Here is a 20,231-nt window from a genome sequence, read left to right as displayed (position 1 = left end):
TTGGATGAATTAATGCTACATTTATGTGTGTCATTATTTACAAATAGAAAAGTAGAGATAATGTGTGTTTTAGAGGAAGGAGAGCCTACTCCTTGCCCAGGGAATTGGGGAGGGCTTCCTGGAAAGGATAACATTTGAGTTGGGCATCTGGGGCTGGGTTTTGGGAGAAGGTAGGCCATTTCAGGTAGAGGAGGAATGCCAAGATCTCGAAGAACTCCTTTTTAATATTGTTATCGTTAATAACGTGTTATTATATAAGATGACTTCAATTCCATTTATAAATGGACCTGTATTCTCTGCTTCTTGTTCTTTTACCATTCTCTCTGTTTTCCTTTTCTTCTAATTCCCTTCTTAGTCCCTAGATAGGACAGGAAGGCAGGAGACTGTATGTCTGGTCTTTACTCTGTCTCTAACTTAGCACTGTGACCTCTCTGGGCATCCATTTCTTTCTTTAAACAGGGGTTTGCACTAGGTGACTCCTTCTAGAATGAATTCAGAATAATTGGTTATTTACCCAACTATTGCCTCAAATGATGCTAACTGCTATAAGGTAACAAGAGTATATAAAGTGTGCTCTCTCATACTTTGATTACGGTCCAGATTGACAAATGAGACATCTTCATGAAACAGTAACACTGTCCAGTGGTGCAAGCAGTCTTTGAACTTAGGAAGTGTTAAATTAAAATGATCAATTTACATAGGATTTTTTCCTTAGGAATCCTGACATCTAGTTTTCATGTAATATATCTGAATGCGGTTTAGTATTGTTTTTAAAGTACATAAAATTAATAGGAAACCATAGTACATCACACAGTTTTGTATGGTAGGCTATCACATTGAACTGTGTACAGTTTGTATCATTTTTCTAACACCCATCTGTATTCAGAATCTGTTGCTGTGGAACAAATTTTAGCAGCTTAAAACAACAAATATTTATTATCTCATAGTTTCCAAGGGTCAGGAATCCAGAGTGGTTTGGCTGGGTGGGTCACTGCAGAGGTTGCAGTTAAGTTGTTGGCCAGGGCTGTGGTCATCTCAAGACTCAACGGTGGTTCAGGGATTCACTTCCAAGCTCAGTCACGTGGGCATTGCCCTAATTCTTCACAGGCTGTTTGGTGGAGAGCTCTGTCGGTGTCTCCAGGACAGGGCAGCTGGTTTCCCCTGGCATGTGTGGTAAGAGAGGGGCAGAGGGAAGAGGGAGATGAGGAGGGAAGGATCTTGCTAGAGCATGCCACCCTTACACACCCCATGGCGTTCTTTATAAGCTAGTCTCAGAAGTACCTCACGTCACCTCTGCGGTGTGCTGTTGTCACACAGAGCCACCCTGGGACTTTGTGGACAGGGGTTACCCAAAGGCACGAGTACCAGGGGTGGGGCTGGTCATCTGGGAGGCTGCCTTCCGGACATTCCCAGGGTTCTTATCGCTTCAGGGTCTGGAATTAGGATGGCTTCTCCAGGACTACTTTTGGAGACATCTAGGAACTGAGAAGTAATTCTGTGATACCATTTTTTAAAATTTACTTGATAGAGAGAGAGGGCGAGCATGTATGAGCGGGGCAGGGGGAGAGGGGTGAGGGAAGAGCAAAGGGACAGGGAGAAGTAGACTCCCTGCTGAGCAGGGAGCCTGATGATGCCACTCAGAGCTCGACCCCGGGACCCCGGGATCATGACCTGAGCCGAAGGCAGACACTTAGCCAACCGAGCCACCCAGGCGCCCCTGCAATACCATTTTTATTGTTTTCTCTCTTCATTATATATTTCTCTTTAATAGGAACAAAATCATGTATTTTTTTTTTTTACAATTTGATATTTTCAGTCAAAATTTAATTTAGCTTTTTATGTGGAAATTTTCACACTTCAAAAAGGATAAAGAACAGCACAGTGAACTTTCATGTACACATCACCCAGTTTCAGTAATCACTAATTCATGGACAATTTTGTTTTCATCTGTATCCCATTCTCTGCCTCGGTTATTTTGAAAGAAATCCCAGTTATGATTTGATTATATGTATTTCATTATGTCTCTTGAAAAATAGGGAGGCTTTTAGACATCTTAGTAATACCAAAAAATTTAACAGTAATCTTTGGTAACATAAAAACAAACCCAGGGTTCAAATTTTCCCTATTGTCTTATCCTTTGAAAGTAATTTTTATAGTTTGTTTGAATTAGGATCCCAACAACGTCATGTATATTGCAAATTCCAAGATCTTTGTGTTTTCTTCTAAGAATCTTAGGATTTGGGATTTGAAGATTGACATTGGTCATTTCATTCATCTCCATCTTTCTATAGGGTGAGAAAACTTGCTAAGGGTCATGTGGCTGGTTCATTTAAGATTAGAGCCGAGATTTTCTGATTTTTAATCTTGGGTGCTTTCCATTTTAAGCAGAAAATATTTTAAGACATGCCTTTGGGGGACGCCTGGGTGGCTCAGTGGGTTAAGCGTCTGCCTTCAGCTCAGGTCATGATCCCAGGGTCCTGGGATCCAGTCCCATATGGGGCTCCCGGCTCGGTGAGGAGCCTGCTATTCCCCCTGCTTGTGCTCTCTCTCTCTCTTACAAATAAATACATAAAAATCTTAAAAAAAAAAAAAAAAAAGACATGCCTTTGGAAGAGTTTTCCGTCCTTTGATTCCTCTGTTGTATTGTAGGCATTGACATGAATACAGATCCTTACCACTTGGATTTGGTTGGTCCAAGGGTCTATTTATTCCAGCTGTCAGTCCGCTCAGGGCCACATGGTGGCAGGAACCACACCACCTTTCCCCTTTGGTGAGCCCCTTTGAAAGGTTAAGCTTAATATGAGGGCTATCTCTAAAGTAAATCCTAAGTCTTTCCCAGTGCAGTATTCTCAATTTGCTGAGCTCCTCACTTAGCCATTCTGGACATCTTGCCTTTGATACATTCTGCTGAGTCTATATATTCTTTTGCTTATTTTTATTCAACATGATTGCCTGGAGATCACTTTGTATCAACTCAGTTCTTATTTTAGGAAGGTTTTTTTTTTGTTTTTTTTTTAAATACTGTACTACCATAAGCTTTAGGAGTCCATGGCATTGTCTTAAATAGCAGGTCACGGAGAAGGAACTCTTAGCCTGGCACTGGGAGTCTTCACTATATGCTCTTTGCCTCCTTTTGGCTCCCAGGATGAATTAACTTAGTTTTGCCATTCATGGAGCTATAGTTCCTACCTCTTAGTAGGCCCAGTTGGATTTGGGAGGGAGCTTGGTCAGGACTCCGTGTCAAACACTTAAATCCAGAAGAATGCTGAGAATCTTTGCCACGCGCTCAGAGTAAATGATTATGGGTGTTTTTTCTTGTTCTTCACAGGCCCGTCAGCTCATCTTGCAGTATGGCTTAACTCTCAGTGACCTGGACCGACACCCAGAGGTAAGAGAGAGAGGGGCTGCTGTGTCTTTCTGTCTCCTTTTTTTACGGCTGTCACTTGCGCACGGGCTCTGGATATCTTGTTGAGTCTAGGAGAAAGGTCAGTGAGTCATATTAGGTTTTCTCCTGGGATTTTGAATATTAAATTTGGCTAAGGTCACGAGGGGAGAGGTTGTTAGTTTCCAGTACATTCCCTGTGGTTTAACCCTGAGGGCTCAGTATGGGCGTAGTGAAGGGGGATTGAACCCAGAGCTTCCTGTGGTCCTTGCTCAGAAGTAGAAGAGTGAGCTGGCCCACGGAGCTTACCAGTAAGTGGAGATAAGAAGTAATTATCTGAGGCAGCCATGGACATTTGGAAACAGATTACAATGAAGTGTCAATGGCAAAGATGGTTGAACACATGGGCAATCCAGAGGAGACGGTTGATGAGGGTGAGCAGCATACTCATAGCTAGCATTTACTGAGCCCTTCTGTGTAGTTCGTGTTATGCCAAGTGCTAGGTGTGTATTCAGCTACTTAATCTCCAGTAGTCTTGAGGGCGCATACCATCATCATCCCATCTTACAGGTGTGAAAAAGACACAGAGAGGGCAAGCCATTTGCCAAAGCCATGCTCCCTGTAACTGGTAGAGCCTGAATATGAACTCAAATGCCTCTGGTGCTGGAGCAGTGCTACTTAGAAGGGTTTGTGGGGAGAGGTAAACTGTGAAGAAGAAGAAACTTGAGCGGAACTCTGAAGACAGGGTGGCCAGGGGAGGAGAGGGTATTCCAGAGAGGGTACTGACCTGGTCTACTAACCTGTGTCATCCTGGTACATGTGGGCCTCAGAGGGGTGAGTCAGAACCATGGGAGGGGCTCGTTTGCGGGATTTCTGTGGGCAGAGCCAGGGCAGAGTGTGAATCAGTGTTCAGCACTGTGAGGAGAGTGGTTTGGGCTGAAGGTGGGCCTGGACCTCACACAAAGAAGGTTGGAGACTTCTGGGCCCCAGAGAGTTGCCATCGCGTAGCCTGGCCCTGGGGTTAGTTCAGGGTGGGGAGAAGCAGTGCAGGCTGTCTCTTCAGACCAGGGCCCGCCTCCATGAAAGGATGGAAGCACAGTGAAGCTGAAGCTCAGTACACTTCATAAACCTTTGCCATGCCAAGCAGCTTGAACTGACTTGTACCCTGAGGTTTTTTCATACTGCTGTTTTAAATAACCATACTTAAGGCTCCCACATTGCCATGCAGAGTCCAGGAGTTTACTTGGTTTCAGATCTTGAAAGATGAATGAACCCGTTTGCTCCTGACTGCTCTTGGGGTTGGTGGTGGAATTTCCTCACAGTGGGAGTGGGCAAGCCCAGACAGGTGCTTTGGTGGGGTCACAGTGGGGGTGCCTCGGATAATTTCCAATTGCAGATCACGTCATATGTGTGTCAGCTTTATAACTCTTCATTGGGTTCTCTCTGTCTGTCTAAAACTTCCTTTCTTTTTGCCACATTAGTATGGAGACTTCTGAATCAGGGTTTCTCAGCATTTTTTCTGTTACCGCCTCCCCCCCCCCCCCGCAGTGAAATTTTAATACCATAGATGTACTATGTATCTTTTCTGTACTTAGGGGTGATGTCACCCACATTGGGATTGTGTATTCAGTAATTCTAGCTCCTCCACAGAGAAGCCCATCAATGAGAAAAGGGAGTGTAATGTCATGGGTAAGAGCTGCACCCAGGTGTGGTTTCCAGACCCCATATTTCTTTCCTGGTGACCCTAGTGGAATAGCCTAACCTCCCGGAGCCTGTTTTTTGACTGCTTAAATGGGAATAACTATACCTAGTTAATAGGGCTGCTAAGCATTTGATGAGTTGTTACATATTCAAGCTTTGCACAGCGTCTCTTAGTAGTTTTGTATCTTCCCTCCCTCCCTCCCCCCTCCGCCCCCAACACAGATTGACCTTGCCATCGATGGTGCTGATGAAGTAGATGCTGATCTCAATCTCATCAAGGGCGGTGGGTGAGTGTTGTGGGGACTTTCTTGCTGAAGAGTATCTGCTGGATAATCCTTAGTAAAGCAGAGTGGAAGGCAGAATAAACAAATGGCCACTGTGATGTATGTGAGCTTGTCTTTCTACTAGGAAGTTGTATGGTTGTAGAGGCAGCTTGGCATTTCTAGTCATGAGTAGCAGCAGTCTGCTGAGTAGGAACCTGGGCCTCACCTCTTCGGTGATTATTATTCATCTTAATGGGTTCTCTGTATCTGCTTCCTCTGCTGATTCAGAGGAATTGTGAATTAAACCAAGTATATTGTTGGGGCTAGTTTATTAGATCTGTGGTCATTAGTTTGTGATCTTTGCCTTAAAGCTGCTCTTTCCCTCTGTGAGTCGTTAGTTATATTTGTTCATTCATTTGGAAAACATTTATTGGTGAATGTTTCTTAAATGTTGATTTAGTGGGTAAGGAATGGTGAGTTGAAGAAGGTGAAGTCCTGTTCTGCTGGTTCTCATAACCAAGCAGACTGCAGTGACACAAAATATGTTTAGCATCTCACCGTGCTCTCCAGCTGTCAAATAGTGGACAGACAGGTTGTCCTTCTCACGTTATAGACCCTTCCATTCATGCCGTGCTCAGATGACCTTTCCCTGAGCATAGATGCATCTTAGATAGGAGTGTGCCTGGCCTGACTGGGAACCATTTCTCCCCGACTCAGGCTCATGTTTTCGCAGTCCATTTACTAGAAGCAACACGTCTTAGCTCAGGCTGCCTTAACAAAATGCTGTAGACTGGGTGGCTTCAGCAACAACAGTTTCTCAAGAGTTCTGGAGACTCTTGGCTTCAGTTGGCTGCCTTGTCACTGTGCCCTCAGGGTGGAGGGAGAGCACGTGAGCTCTCTGGTGTCTTTTCTTCTAACCCAGTAATCCTGTCAGACCAGGGATCCCCTTACATTTAACCATAATTATTTCCTTGGAGGTCTCATCTTCCAAGTGCACATTGGGAGTTAGGGCCTCGATATATGAAGTTTGGGAGAGACACAATTCAGTCTGTTGCATAGCATGGTGGAGTTGGGGATCTCCCTTTAAGAATTAAAATTAAATTTCTCATTAAGCGAGTTTGGGTTTACTGTCTCTGACCTTAGTTTTCAAATTGAGTTTGTTTCCTACCCTGTGTTCATTTGCCTCTTCCTATCCCCAGAGGCTGCCTGACCCAGGAGAAAATTGTGGCTGGCTATGCCAGTCGCTTCATCGTGATCGCCGACTTCAGGTACAATGTTGAGCTGTCCACTGGGGAGGTAGATCAGACCCCAACCTCATCCCCATTTTATAGAGGAAGAAATAGAGAAAGGGAGGGGCTGTCTGACTTTCTGAGACTGATGGCAACTGAGGGCAGTGTCTTGGAGGATTTTGTTATGTTAGGTGTCCATTGGAAGGAGGAGGAAACAGCTTGTCACTCTGGTGACAAGAGCATGTCCTCATATATCATTCATTTGGTCCTTGCAGGGAGCCTCAGAGGAAGGACAGGCCCTGCCCACGGGCAGTGACTCAGCATGCCCTGCTTCCTCTGGGCTTACACATGACCTTTGTTGTGCGTAGTCTTTGACCAGGCTCTCAGATTCTCCTTCAAGGAGTCTGGTAGAAGGTGCTTGTGCTAAGCATGTGAATTAAAAAAAAAACAAAAAAAAAATGTATGAGATATTATAGCAGTAGAAAGAACATAAATAATGAATACCTGTATAGCCACAAGCCAGTCATACCCAGTTTTAACATTTTTGTCTTAATTTACTTCAAATACCTCATTTCTTAAATAGTAGAACATAGCCAAAACATTTGAAGCCCTGTGTGTTTGTCCCTGCTCTCCGCCCTTGCCCACTCACTATGTCTGAATTTGGTGTTTGTCTATACCATTGAGCTTATTTAGATTTATTGTATTTTTTTACTTTTCTTCCCAGGAAAGATTCAAAGAACCTCGGGGATCAGTGGCACAAGGGAATCCCCATTGAGGTCATCCCAATGGCCTATGTCCCAGTGAGCCGAGCTGTGACTCAGAAGTTTGGGGGCGTGATTGAACTTCGAATGGCCGTCAACAAGGCAGTAAGTGGCTAGGGAGGTTTCCCAAGGGCATTCCAGGTTCTCCGTGTGGTGTCTTCCTTTTTGCTTCAGTAGGGGTCCTCTTTTGCATAGCTTGGGTAGTCAGCTTTTATTTATTTATTTTTAATCAGATTATTGGTTCATTTTTAGAGTACCAGCTTTATTAGTTTCTATATTCAAACTCATGTAGATACTACTACACTTAATGCAGCACATATTCTCTGTACAAGTGGGGGATTGATGCTTTCTTTCGGTCCGTTGGAGTCTGACGCTTCTCAGGCGATCGGATCTTTGTACCTGCAGTCTGGACCGCCGGGCTTCACAGTGGCTGAAAATGGGCTTTGGGAAGCACTCTGGGGCAGGAAGTTTTCCAGGTTCCATGGTATAATTTTCCTTTTCTCCTCTTATTTCATTCTGTTATTAAATGTGACAAGAAGGAGGATTTCCTGGGGGATGTGAACCCCTCCTTAGGAATACGCTCCAGAAACTTAGTGGAAATGTTTCTCTTCAGCTTCTAAAGTGGACTGCACTTTTTTTTCCCTCTTCCACTTAAATAAACAAACTAGCAAAAGTAATAACCTAAAAAATAACTGTAATTACAGATATAACCGTATAACAAGTTTGGAAGATACAGAAGAGAAAACAAATGATCTGTTAACTCTACCCTGATGCATATTTTTATTGGGTTTCTTTTTTTCCTGGTGTTTTTCTGATGTTTTAAAAACTCAGTCCTAATCCTAGTGGTTGTACAGAGCTCTCGAGTCTGGTTCCCTCTGTAGCTGAAGAGCCCAGAGGAGACTGTTGGAGAGGGAGGTTCTCTCTCATGGCCAGGGCGACTCCAGACAAGAGCCCCAGCATTCCTGGGGCTCTTCACTGACCTCCCACCCCCTCGTCTCCAGCCTGCAGGAGTGGCCTAGTTTTCTTGCCTGTCACTGTGGTGTTCTGTCGGCATTTGTGTTCCCAAATGCCTTCTGGTGCTCTAGGAACTTTGGATTAATTGTCTAAAACTACCCCCTGCTTTTTTTTTTTGACCCCAGAACGCAGCTCTGCTTCCTGTTTTGGTGGGAGTGCCTGCTCGGGGAAGTGATAGGGGCGATAGCACTGCCTTATTTTGCATTACTGGGCACCTAAGGTGAAGTGGTGAGAGCGTTGCACCGTGTGGATCGTCTGCTTCTGTTGCTGTAGTTTTTCATTCTAACCATAGCTAAGAATTGTTGAGCTCTTCCTGTGAGTCCTCACTGTGGTAAATGCTTACCCATGTGGTTTATGCATAAGCTGCCATCTCAAGTATGTATCATTATCCCCTTTTTGGAGTGGAGGAATTTGAGGCTCACAGAGGTTAATGGCTCCTCTGAGCCTCCTCTGTATCTATGTGGCTTCAAGACTCAAATTCTGACGTCAAAGCCCCTGCTCATTACTTCTTCATAGCACTGCCTGAGCATGAGGCGGGAGTACTGGCTGGAGCGGGTTAATTAAGATACTTGTCTTTGGGCATCCCCTTCACTTTCCTGCCTGTCTCTGCCTACCTATATCTACATCCTCGGTAAGTGTGGAAAATTATACCTTCTAGGGTCCCGTGGTGACGGATAATGGGAATTTTATCCTGGACTGGAAGTTTGATCGGGTGCACAAATGGAGTGAAGTGAACACAGCTATCAAAATGATCCCAGGTAATGTGAGTGGGGTTCATTGAGCATAGACACCCAGGCACTTCCTAACTGTCCCCTGCCTCTGGCCATGGGCGGCATGATGGGCATGGGTTTTGTAAGACTTGGTTGGAAAGAAAAATTTCCTTTGTACCATGCTTGGAGTTTCTGACATCGTGCCTTTGCTTTCACCCCCCAGGAATAGTTACTGCTTACCTAGTGGCTTGTTGGTTGTGCATTTCATGACTCATTTCAGTTGGGATAGGCATGGAGTTGATGGAGTATCAGAGGGGGTTTGCCTTGAAATAAGCTCACCTTCTCTGCATAGAGCCTTACCTTCTAGAAGCTTGACTGTAGCCTCTTTCATTTTTGTGGGCTCTCTTCTTGTGTAGTGAGGAAAAATGACCCTGTTCACCTGTACTCATTAGATACATACCACAGGTGCTGCTCTGCATGTTAACAGGGAATGCTCCCATCCTAGAGCATGGAATCTGCCTCAAGGAGAGTTCGCGTATACCCAGGGAAAGCTGTGTGTGGCTGTGTAGAAGCCATGCCTACAAATAAGATGGAATGTGCTAAATTTGCTAGAGAAGTACCAAGAGTCTACAGTGCGTGTAGGTTGCTTCCTTTGGAGAGTGTGGGAAAGTTCTTGGAAGAGAGGTGGCTTTTGACCTATGCCTTAGCATAGTGTAATCTAGACACTGCACTAAGTGTTTAAAAATGTCTCATTTGATTCTCCAATTGGATGAGATAGTTACAGAGCAGGACGTGGGCATGCCAAGGGCTGCATTGCCAAGAAGGGAGCCCTGGATTGTCTGCCTCTAGACCCTGAACCTTTAGTCCTTCTTTGAGTGCCAGGTTGAGGAGCGGTGGTATGACATGAACAGTTGGGGTGGGAGAACCTCTAAATGCTTGTAACAGGGATCTGGGGCCCTGGGTAAGGCTGGGTGGGCAGTGTAGAGGTGAGTTACACGTTTAGGCCAGAGGAGGTATTGAAGGCCTATATGAGAGGATCAGATGGAGGAAGCAGATGTGAGAGACATCAGTCTTACGGTATTGAGAGCATAAAGGAGTGTTTGTTGAATGAATAAATTCCTAGGAAGAAAGGATAGTATTGTTTGTTGAATGAATAAATCCCTAGGAAGAAAGGATAGTTTTGTCACCATTAATTAAATGTGCTAGATTCTAAGTAATCCATGCTATTTGGGAATGAAAATGGTGTGAATATATGCCATGTAATAAGGAGCTAGTTCTTCCAACCTTACTTTAGTCTGCTGTTTTAGTCTTCTACTGACAATCTTGTAGCAGATTTATTAAGCAAAAAAGAGGAGTTGAATTATGCTTTCTCTCTCACTTAGTGAAGTGAGTAATTTAATAGAAGAAGTAATGAGCCAAGAGGGCAAGTGGAAGAGAAGATGGAGAGGCCACTATTAGTAAAAGGGGAGCACTTGCCCCTGATGATAATGTAGATAAACCCAGGGGACTGTATAGGAAGCAGCTCACCAGTGTGGGCGCTGTTCCTCTGTAGGTGAATTTCTTGCAGTGCCCGCTAGGTAGCTCTGTTGCTCCTGCTCAGACCTTTCTTGGCTTACTGAGACACTGAGTTGTCCTTCATGAGGAAGTTTCTGCTTTATTTGCCCTCTGCCCCAGTAAGTAGAAGCTACAGCCTAGAGAAGTTCAGAATCTTAGTGGGAACTTAAACTGAAGAAAATGAAAAAAGAGAGGCTGGATGTTAAATCATGCTATCAAAGCATTGGTGTGGTTCATTGCCTCTCCTGTTTGCTCTTCTCTTTCCCTGATTGGGGGATTGGTCTGTTATGATACTGCAGGACCAAAATCCAGGGAAGGGAAGCAGGGCAAGTTTCCCTGTCATCCCTGTCACCCTGCCCTTGCCCCATGTACATTTGTGTGTGTGAGGACACTTAAGAGTTCAGCTGGACTGGTGCCTGGCTGGTCACTCCCTCCCTTGGATGTTCCATTGGGGTCCACCCAGAGCACAGAGATTATAGAAGGGCCAAAGCTCGTGGATTCTGAGCCCCATGCTCACAGTGAGCCACCTCTGCCCTTTCACTACTGGGGGTAGTCAGTAACCTGAAGGGGGCAGTGCTCTGAGATCAGACCTTCGGCTTCTGCCATTCATCTCTGCTCTCTCTCTCAAGCCTTTTCTGAACCTGGTTTGACTTCTTTTGGATCAGGGGGAGCTGTCACCTTATATTACAGAATTGTTGGAATGGATGGGTCTTGCATGGCCACTGTGCTTCCTTTGGGAAGCTTCAGTTGGTGCAGTGACGTGCCAGGGACCTATGTTTCAGCAGCTCCTTTCTCTGCTTCATGGCTTTTCCTCACTGATAGATTTTATTTGTTATGTATTGGGAGCCATCATGAGAAGTTTCAATTTTAAAATCCTTTTTTTTTTCTTTAAGATTTTTATTATTTATTAGAGAGGGAGAGATCATGAGCAGGGGGGAAGGGTAGAGGGAGAAGCAGACTACCACAGAGCAGGGAGCCTGATGTGGGACTTGATCCCAGGACCCTGGGATCATGACTTGAGCCAAAGGCAGACACTTAACCAACTGAGCCACCCAGGTGCCCCTTAAAATTCTTTTTAATTGACATTGTTCAGTATTACAAGAGTAAACGGCAAAAAGTCTCTTCCTTCTTTCCCTCTGCCTTTTCCCCTGTTAGATGGTGCTAAATTGCCCCCCATTATTGCACCAATTTACCCCTCTACTAACAATTTTCCCTACACACTGGTCCATCAGATTTGTTTTCCTGATAGTTGAACAGTATTATCTCATTGTAGTATTGTGTATATATGTAAATATTTTCAGTAAACGTTGCTTAGAGTTGTATTAATTTGCATTGGTGAATAGTATTCTATCATATTTGTGTGTGAAAAAAAAGTTTGTATAGCTATTCTACTCTTGATGGGCATTTGGGTGTTAACCAGTTTTTAGCTGTTAGGAAAAGTGTTGCTATGAACATTCTTGTATACATGTCTTTTGATGACCATGTGTACCTACCAGTTGCATATATACCTAGGAGTAGAATTGCTGGATTGTTAGGTATGAATATGTTCAGCTTTAGAAGATGTACTAACAAATGTATTCCTAAGTGGTTTTGCTAGTGTACTCCTGCTGTCTGTGAGTGGGAGTGTCTTTGCATTCTAGTAAAATTTCATTATATATTCATTCTGGTGAGTGTGTAGTGGTTATCTTGTCATTTTCATTTGCATTCTCTTCACTAATTAGTTTGAGCACCATTTCTAAGTTTATTGGCCATTTTACATAGCCTCTTTTGTAAAGTACCTCTTTAAATCTTTGGCCCATTTTTCTACTAGGTTGTCTTCTTGATTTGGAGAATTATTTATAAATTTTGATGCGAGTCTTTTGTTGGATATATGCATTGCAAATATCCTCTTACACTCTTAGAAAACTTCTAAGGCTGATAGTGTGATTGAGCATAAGTAGGTGTGCAAATAACCAAAGCAAGTTTCTTCTTCTTGAGAAAGAAGAACACAGCTGGCGGTGTCACAGTCCCAGAATTCAAGATATATAACAAAGCTGTAATAATCAAAACAGGATGGAACTGTCACAAAAATAGGCACATTAATCAGTGGAACAGAATAGAAAGTAGAAATAAACCCAGGCATCTATGGTCAATTAACCTACAACAAAAAAGGCAAGAATATACAATGGGGAAAGGACAGTCTTTTCTACAAATGGTGTTGGAACAACTGGACAGCTACATGCAAAAGAATGAAACTGGACCACTTTCGTAGACCACACTCAAAAATAAACTCAAAATGGGTTAAATGTGAGACCTGAAGCCATGAAACTCCTAAGAGAAGCAGTAATTTCTTGGACATTGGCTTTAGCAACATTTTTTTCTGGATCTTTCTCCCCAGGCAAGGGAAAGAAAAGCAAAAATAAACTACTGGGACTACACCAAACTGAAAAGCTTTTGTACAGTGAAGGAAATCATCAACAAAATGAAAAGGCAGCCTACCGAATGGGAGAACGTATTTGCAAATGCTATATCCAATAAGGAGTTAAAATCCAAAATATATAAAGAACTCTTACAACTCAACACAAAAAACTAGTAATTTAAAAACTGGGCAGAGGACCTCAATAGACATTTTTTCCAAAGAAGACATAGGATGACTAACAATCACATGAAAAGATGCTCAGCATCATTAATGATCAGGGAAATGCAAATTAAAACCACAAAGAGATATCACCTTACACCTGTCAGAATGGCTAGAATCAAAAAGATAAATAACAAATGTTAAAAAAAAAAATCCAAAAAACAAATGTTGGTGAGAGTGTGGAGAAAAGGGAACCGTCATGCTCTGCTGGTGGGAATGTAAATTGGTGTAACTACTGTGGAAAACAATACGGAGGTTCCTCAGAAGATTAAAAAGTATTATATGATCCAGTAATTTCCGCTGCTGGGTATTTACCCAAAGGAAATGAAAACAGCAATTTGAAAAGATATATGCACCATGTTTATTGGAGCATTATTTACAATAGCCAAGATGGGGAGCAACAGAAGTGTCTGTTGACAGATGAATGGATAAAGATTTGGTATATATGTGCAATGGAATATTACACAGCCATAAAAAAGAATGAGATCGAGCCATTTTCAACAATGTGGTTGGACCTAGAGGGTATTATGCTAAGTGAAGTAACTCATAGAAAGACAAATACCATGTAATTTCACTTATATGTGGGATCTATAAAATAAGACAAATGAACAAACAAAAAAACCCAGAAACAGACCATTGGTTGCCAGAAGGGAGGGACGGGGGGGATAGGCAAAATAGGTGAAGGGGTTTAAGAAGTATAAACTTACAGTTAATAAAACAAGTAAATCACAGATGAAAAGTACAGGATAGGAAATAGGGTCAATAATATTGTAATGACTTTATATGGTGACAGATGGAAGCTACACTTACTATGGTGAACATCGTGTAATGTACAGAATTGTTGATTCACTATACTCTGTACCTGAAACTTAATCTAGCATTATATATCAACTATACTTCAATTTAAAGAGAAAAGGAAAATAACTGGGGGTGGGTTTACTTAGAGTAGTTATGGAGGACCTCTCTGAAGAGATGACTTGTCATCTGTATCTGAAGGACAGTGAAGAATCATCTCCTTGAAGTGCTCAGAGATGACTAGTCCAGCAAGCAGAATAGCATGAGCAAAGGCCCTGAGGCAGGAAAAAAGTTAGCACATTTGGATATAGTAGAAAGCCAAGATGGCAGCAGAGAAAGGGATTGTAAGAAGAAATAAAAATAATGTGAATCTCTTCATTGTTCTGAGAGAGGAAAGACTTCAGACCTGTCATTTGTCCAGTGCTGCTCATAATGGTTGTGTATGATCCTTGACTCTCTTTTTGCCTTGGGAAGCTGAAACTTAATGCTTTTTTCCATCCTTCATCCTGCAGGCGTGGTGGACACAGGCCTTTTCATTAACATGGCTGAGAGAGTCTACTTTGGGATGCAGGACGGCTCTGTGAACATGAGGGAGAAGCCTTTCTATTGATCCTGCAGGAGCGGAATGTGTTCACCTTGAGCCCCCAGCCCTCAGCTGAGGCAGACATGCCTCTCCAGGAGCCTTTGCCTTAACGCAGCTGTGCCAGGCGGATAGCTGGCAGGGTGGGGGTTGGGGGGATTAACTCCAGCCTTCTGAAGTATTGTTATTTAATGTCTTTTTAAAAAGAGAAATATAAACATATATATTTTTACTATTAAAAATACTGTTTTTTTATTAAAGTAGAACTTGATTTCATGTTTTATATGAAACATTTACCAAAAAAGAAAAAAAAAGAAAGGGACTGTCTTTTAAACTTTTAACTTGAGTCTGCTGGTTAAGCTTCTGAATATTGGGTTTGCTGAGAAATGTAAATCAAAACTTTTTCTTTAAACTGGTAAAATGAAGGGCCCGGCCAGCAGTGATTCCCTGATGCCTTACTGGAAACATTAGAGTTTACTTTTCTACCACACTGTTTTGTTGTGATCACGCACAATCCTTAGATACATATTTTAAGATGAGGTTTACAAAAGTCTGTCGAGTGGAGCAGTGTGGTGTATAGTGACTCAGTGTAAACTGTCACAGAGAACATGGTGTTCTTTTGCTAAGCCCCCTGTTGTGGGAAGCCATTGGCCAGAAATACTTGCCAGTACTGCCAAAGCACTGCTGTGGAATGTGAAACGTTTTTGAGTAATTGTCTTTTTGTTGTCTTTTTGTTGTTAATATTTTTCCTGTTCCTTTATTATTACTCGCATGGTTCATCGTCAGAAGTTGTCATTTCCTTACATTGTTTGAGGGTTGAAATAAAACAGTATGGTGCCATTTTGACTCTTTGTCTTTACTGTTTGCAGTAGTTTTGCAGTAAAATAGGGATCAATTTTGCACACCAGCTTACACTGGATCTTTGATAAGGGGTGGAATTTACTCAAGAAATCTTGAGCCGAAAACTAGGTAAATATTTCCTTTATTTTGGGGTGGGCTAGACGTCAGTTTTATTCCATAGACTTTTGTCAAACAAGACCTTATTTTCTTTGTTAATGGAAGATAACTCAGCTGAACAAAAGTCACCAGGTATCCCCAAGTGTCGTATTAGTCCGCAACCCTTAGTCCCAGAAGCTGGCGAGCATTAAGCAGGTTCCTCGTATTCCCTCCTTATTCTCCTCACTGATCTTCAGATCGTGTGCCCAGTGGGCAGTGCGCCGTCCAGACGGGGAGGGGGAAGGCCGCCATCAGCTCGGTGGTAGATTTGGGTGTGCCTGAGGAGCCCAGGCCATGAGGTGTTCATGCTGAGGGCCTTCATCTCCCTCAGCGTGCCCTCGGGTTGGAGCCTGGGACTGTAACTACCAAGCCTGCGGGCATCTCAGCCCCTGCTAATCCATTAGGTGGCCGGATGAAAGTTAACAGAACCTCTTTAAGGAGGCTCTCTTTCCCTTGCCACGTTCCTTCTCTTTATCTTCACTCCCAAGTGCTCTTTAAAAATGTTGCCTCACACTTTGTTAGGAAACCTATTGTTAGGAGCGCTTTCATTTTCAAACCTTCTTCTGGTCTAGATGATAAGTTTTGCACAAGATGGGCACTAGATCTTAGCCGAGAAAACTTGATAGAACTCATTTTAGAAATCCTTTCAAGCTCTTGTGGCAGGGGTTAATCAGAGATAAAGATAGCAAAGCTAAGCTGGGTTTCTGAGAAGCACCTGCATGCTCCATGTCACATGGACATCCTCAGTGGCTTTCAGGGCGTTCGCACCTGTGGCCAGAATGCAGTCCCTATGAGCACTGATGTGAGGTTTTTCTTCTCTCAAAACACAAACCCCTGCCGTGCTTGAGGCACACACATAGGAGTTTGTTCTAGAGGTAAATTTTGACCAAAGGTTCTTCAATAAAATTGTTATCAAGTGTGATCTTGCAGGTGATAAATTGGTTGGAAAAAATTTGCAGGCCCATGATGGATCAGAGGGGCACAGGATGGGCTGCAGGTCTGGCATTTGGGAAGGGTTACAACCCAGTTAAACAGCCATGCTGGGAGGCATCAAAGGGGCACAATCGCATTTGAGTAAGATTGAGTCAGTTTTGGTTTCAGCTAGAAGAGCTCATAAAGTTTTGATTCATTTATCAGCCTTTTTCTGAGTTCCCATCACATGCTAGTTTCGAGTGGGCACTAGTGGGAGGGAGGGGACAGAGACAAGTAACACCCCTGTGTGCTCTAGGTGCTTCCACCCTGGTGGAGGAGACAGGCAGTTTGATGGAGGAATGCTGTGATGGAGCAGTGATACGAAGGCATTGTCTGTCGGCCTAGTGGGGAAGGGGTGGGCCAGCCGGTGGGAAAAGTGGTCATCAGGTAACCGGCAACAGCCTCCTACTTGTCTATCGCTCACCTTGTGCCAGTGCGATTCTGGGCCTCTGCCCTCATGTCTTACAGCCACTTCATGGTGTTCTCTTAATTTGCACAGTGAGAAACAAGTTCAGTTTAAGTCACTTGTTCAGGTCATAACACTGGGAAGCAGGCCAGATTTAACTGGCTCCGGGCCTTACTCTTAGTTCAAGGGGGTTGTAGGATTCTGGATAGTTCGCATTCCTTAATTCTTGTGTTGGTCATTTGCAATTTGAGCTATGAGTAATTTGTTAAATTACTGAAGTTAATGAAATGGTGTGTGTGTGTAGGCTCATAGGTAATCCTATAAGATTAATTTCTGGTTTTGGATGAGCTTCCTTTAATGGCAGAAAAGAGTAGAACATGGCACCAACCTAGGGTGAGTCATGGGAAAGTGCACTTGAAGTCCTCCTCTTCTGCCACCACTGACTTCTCCCCTCGGCTTGTTTCCTTTTCTCCTTCCCAGGCCTGGGGACGTAGGTAGGCATAGTGGCAACCTGAGGCATGGCTCGCCTGGGAAGGGGTGTTTATGGCTAAGGACTGTGAGTTCCCCTTAGCCAAAAAGACTCTTCAGGAATGCATAGCTGAACAGAGTTGGTTTTATTGACCCATTGAATGAGGGAAGTCACATGCCATGTGGGGCTGCAGGGTGTCTCAGTCAGAGGGTGTTAGGGCCTAGGGGATTTGGGCTTGTATCTGGTGCTTTGGAGGAAGGCTCAGGGAAGCCTGGCTCTGCTCTGGATTGGTTTGGGTTGGAGGTGGGAGAATTCGGTGATCGGGTGTTTTAAATTTTTACCAAGAAGGTAAGAATGGAGTGAGGCTAAATCTGGGATTGGTAAAGAAGCTGCAGTCACTCAGCCAGAATATGGGGATGTCTGGCCCTTTTTGTGATTTGGACACTGTTCACGTTTTGTCTGTGTTGAGATGTAATCATGGAGTCATCTGGTTTTTGTCTTCACCCACCACAGTCACAGAGTGGCCATGTCCGATGGAGTTGTGTGAAACTGTTGATGTTCCACAGGAGAACACCCCATCCTCGCTGTGGGTGTCAGGCCAGCTCATAGCGACACCAAGGCCTGACTGTAGCTAGGACAGGGCTACGCTTCTCTTTCTCAGGATATGCTCACCCCAGGACCCGGGAGGCCTGCGCATTCTATAATCAACTCTTCTCTCTTTGATCAACAAGTATTGAGCACTTGCTGTGTATCGGACACTGGGACGGAGGAGTCTGGCCACAGATACCCATGATGTAGCTCCATCCTTCAGAGACTTCATTGGTGCCATGACGACCACTTCTCATAACTTTTCAAATGCCCGAGTTTGCTCACTTCCTGTCACACCTAGCAGCTGAGGCAGCCCAAATGCCCGAGTTTGCTCACTTCCTGTCACACCTAGCAGCTGAGGCAGCCCTATTTAGGGTTGCGTCAGCCTTCACTCTCCACTAACCCGCTAATCAGATGGTGTTTTTGTCATAGGTTCAGTGCCTTTGCTTTTTTAGTAACCAGTTTGTATCAAAAGACAGCAAAACACTCCAATATAGCCTAGCATTCAAATGTGCCCAGGTTGACTCTGCAAGTAAACATCCGTAATGGTGCTTCGAGAAGGTAGAAGTGTGTGTGAATGTGGGCAGTGGGGAACCGGGGGGTGGTGGGATCCGGAGAGGGAGGGAGAGGTCTTCCCCGGAAAGGCAGTGTCTGTGTTCTGCGGACAACACGTTATACACACTGATGAACGAAATAAATTAAGCATTGAAACCCATTCCCTAAGTCAGATCACTGAGAAGCATCTCTCTCAGCAGCAGGGTGGGGAGAGGACGCAGCTCCATCTCTGGGAACTAGAGCCCTGGTGCATCTCTGTCGGCTTGGGCCCAGCGGCAAAAAGACCGCTCAGTGTCTCCCTGGTGACAGAACTACCTTTGAGGGAGATCCCAGTTTCGGGTGTATCCCAGTCTGAGTTTCAAATAGGAGAGTTGTGCTCATTTTATTTCAGAAGCTGTTCTTAGTGACGGGTTGGACCAATCTGTGGTCACTGATGAGTTCTGGAGGTTCTAGAACTCCGATCTGATTTTCACTGCACTTGGCCCATGTTCCTCTGCACCAGTGGTGCCGCCCCGTTTCTTTGTGAATCTGTGACAGGTGTTCGCAAGGTCCGAACCCACAGGAACCGGCATGTGGGGCAGCATAGATACGGTCAGGAACAGCACTGCGCAGTGGAAGCGTGAGCCATGTATGGAATTTTAAACGTTCTAGTAGCCACACTAAAAAGGTACAAAAAACAGGTGAGATTAATTTCAATAAAATCCTTTACTTAACCCAACATATCTAAAAGATTACTATTTGAACATGTAATCAATATTTGACACTTTGTACTAAGTCTTCAAAATACAGTATATGTTTTACTTCAGCACATCTCATTTTGGACTAGTCACTTTTCAAGGGTTCCATGGCCACACTGGTGAATGACTTAAGTATTGGTGAGCACAGTTCTAGAACTCAAGGCAACTCTGGTGTTGTCCTTGTTCTGGCTTTTTGAAGCCTCCGTTGATTTCTTGTGTGTTCTGTTTGGGGAAGTCAGGAAAGACTGATACAGAAGGTGGTCATTTAGCTGAATCTTTAAAAAAATTTATTTAAGTTAAAATTTTTTTCAGCCTTAGTGAGACAGAAGTCCCATTTATAAGTACCCAGCTAAAGTGTGCAAGTCAGTGGTTTTTAGTGTATTCACACAGTTTTGCAGTCATCACCACAATCAATTCCACAACATTTTCATCAACCCAAAGAGAAACCCTGTGTTCCGTAGCAGGCACTCCCTATTCCACACCCCCCCACAAAACCTCCCACTCCCACCTCCAACCCTAGGCAACCATGACTTCACTTCTGTCTCTGTCGATTCCCACTCTTCTGGACATTTCATATAAATGGAATCTTATATGATCTTGTATCTTGCTGCTTTTATTTAGCATAATGTTTTCAAGGTTCATCCATGTTGTAACATGGATTGGTACTTCATTCTTTTATTGCTGAATGATGTTCCACCATATGGCTAGACCACATTTTATTTATCCATTCTCCAATTGATGGACATGTGGGTTGTTTACACTTTTTATGGCAAATGCTGCTGCGAAGAATCATGTACACATTTCTGTACGGACGTAGGTTTTCATTGTCTTCTGTCTTTTTGTTGTTTTGGTCCTCCTTTACTATCTTCTTTTGATTTAAAATAGATGTTTTTTAACACACT

At 43.7% G+C, this 20,231-nt stretch overlaps 1 protein-coding gene across 1 annotated transcript in view; it reads left to right on the top strand.

Moving 5' to 3' along the window:
- The window catches only part of RPIA (ribose 5-phosphate isomerase A), a 30,556-nt gene extending 15,110 nt beyond the window's left edge, over positions 1-15,446 (top strand). The window contains exons 4-9 of the mRNA XM_027624077.2: positions 3,329-3,388; positions 5,306-5,370; positions 6,546-6,614; positions 7,300-7,441; positions 9,009-9,108; positions 14,539-15,446. Coding sequence (XP_027479878.1) covers positions 3,329-3,388; positions 5,306-5,370; positions 6,546-6,614; positions 7,300-7,441; positions 9,009-9,108; positions 14,539-14,636 — 534 coding nt within the window. The 3' untranslated portion in view covers positions 14,637-15,446. The remainder of the gene's footprint in view (positions 1-3,328; positions 3,389-5,305; positions 5,371-6,545; positions 6,615-7,299; positions 7,442-9,008; positions 9,109-14,538) is intronic.
- The last annotated feature ends 4,785 nt before the right edge of the window (positions 15,447-20,231 follow it).

Source organism: Zalophus californianus, chromosome 8, assembly GCF_009762305.2.
Source record: "Zalophus californianus isolate mZalCal1 chromosome 8, mZalCal1.pri.v2, whole genome shotgun sequence".
Taxonomy (NCBI): Eukaryota; Metazoa; Chordata; class Mammalia; order Carnivora; family Otariidae; genus Zalophus; species Zalophus californianus.
Note: the sequence above shows the minus strand (reverse complement) of the source record. Positions and strands in the feature narration are given on the sequence as shown.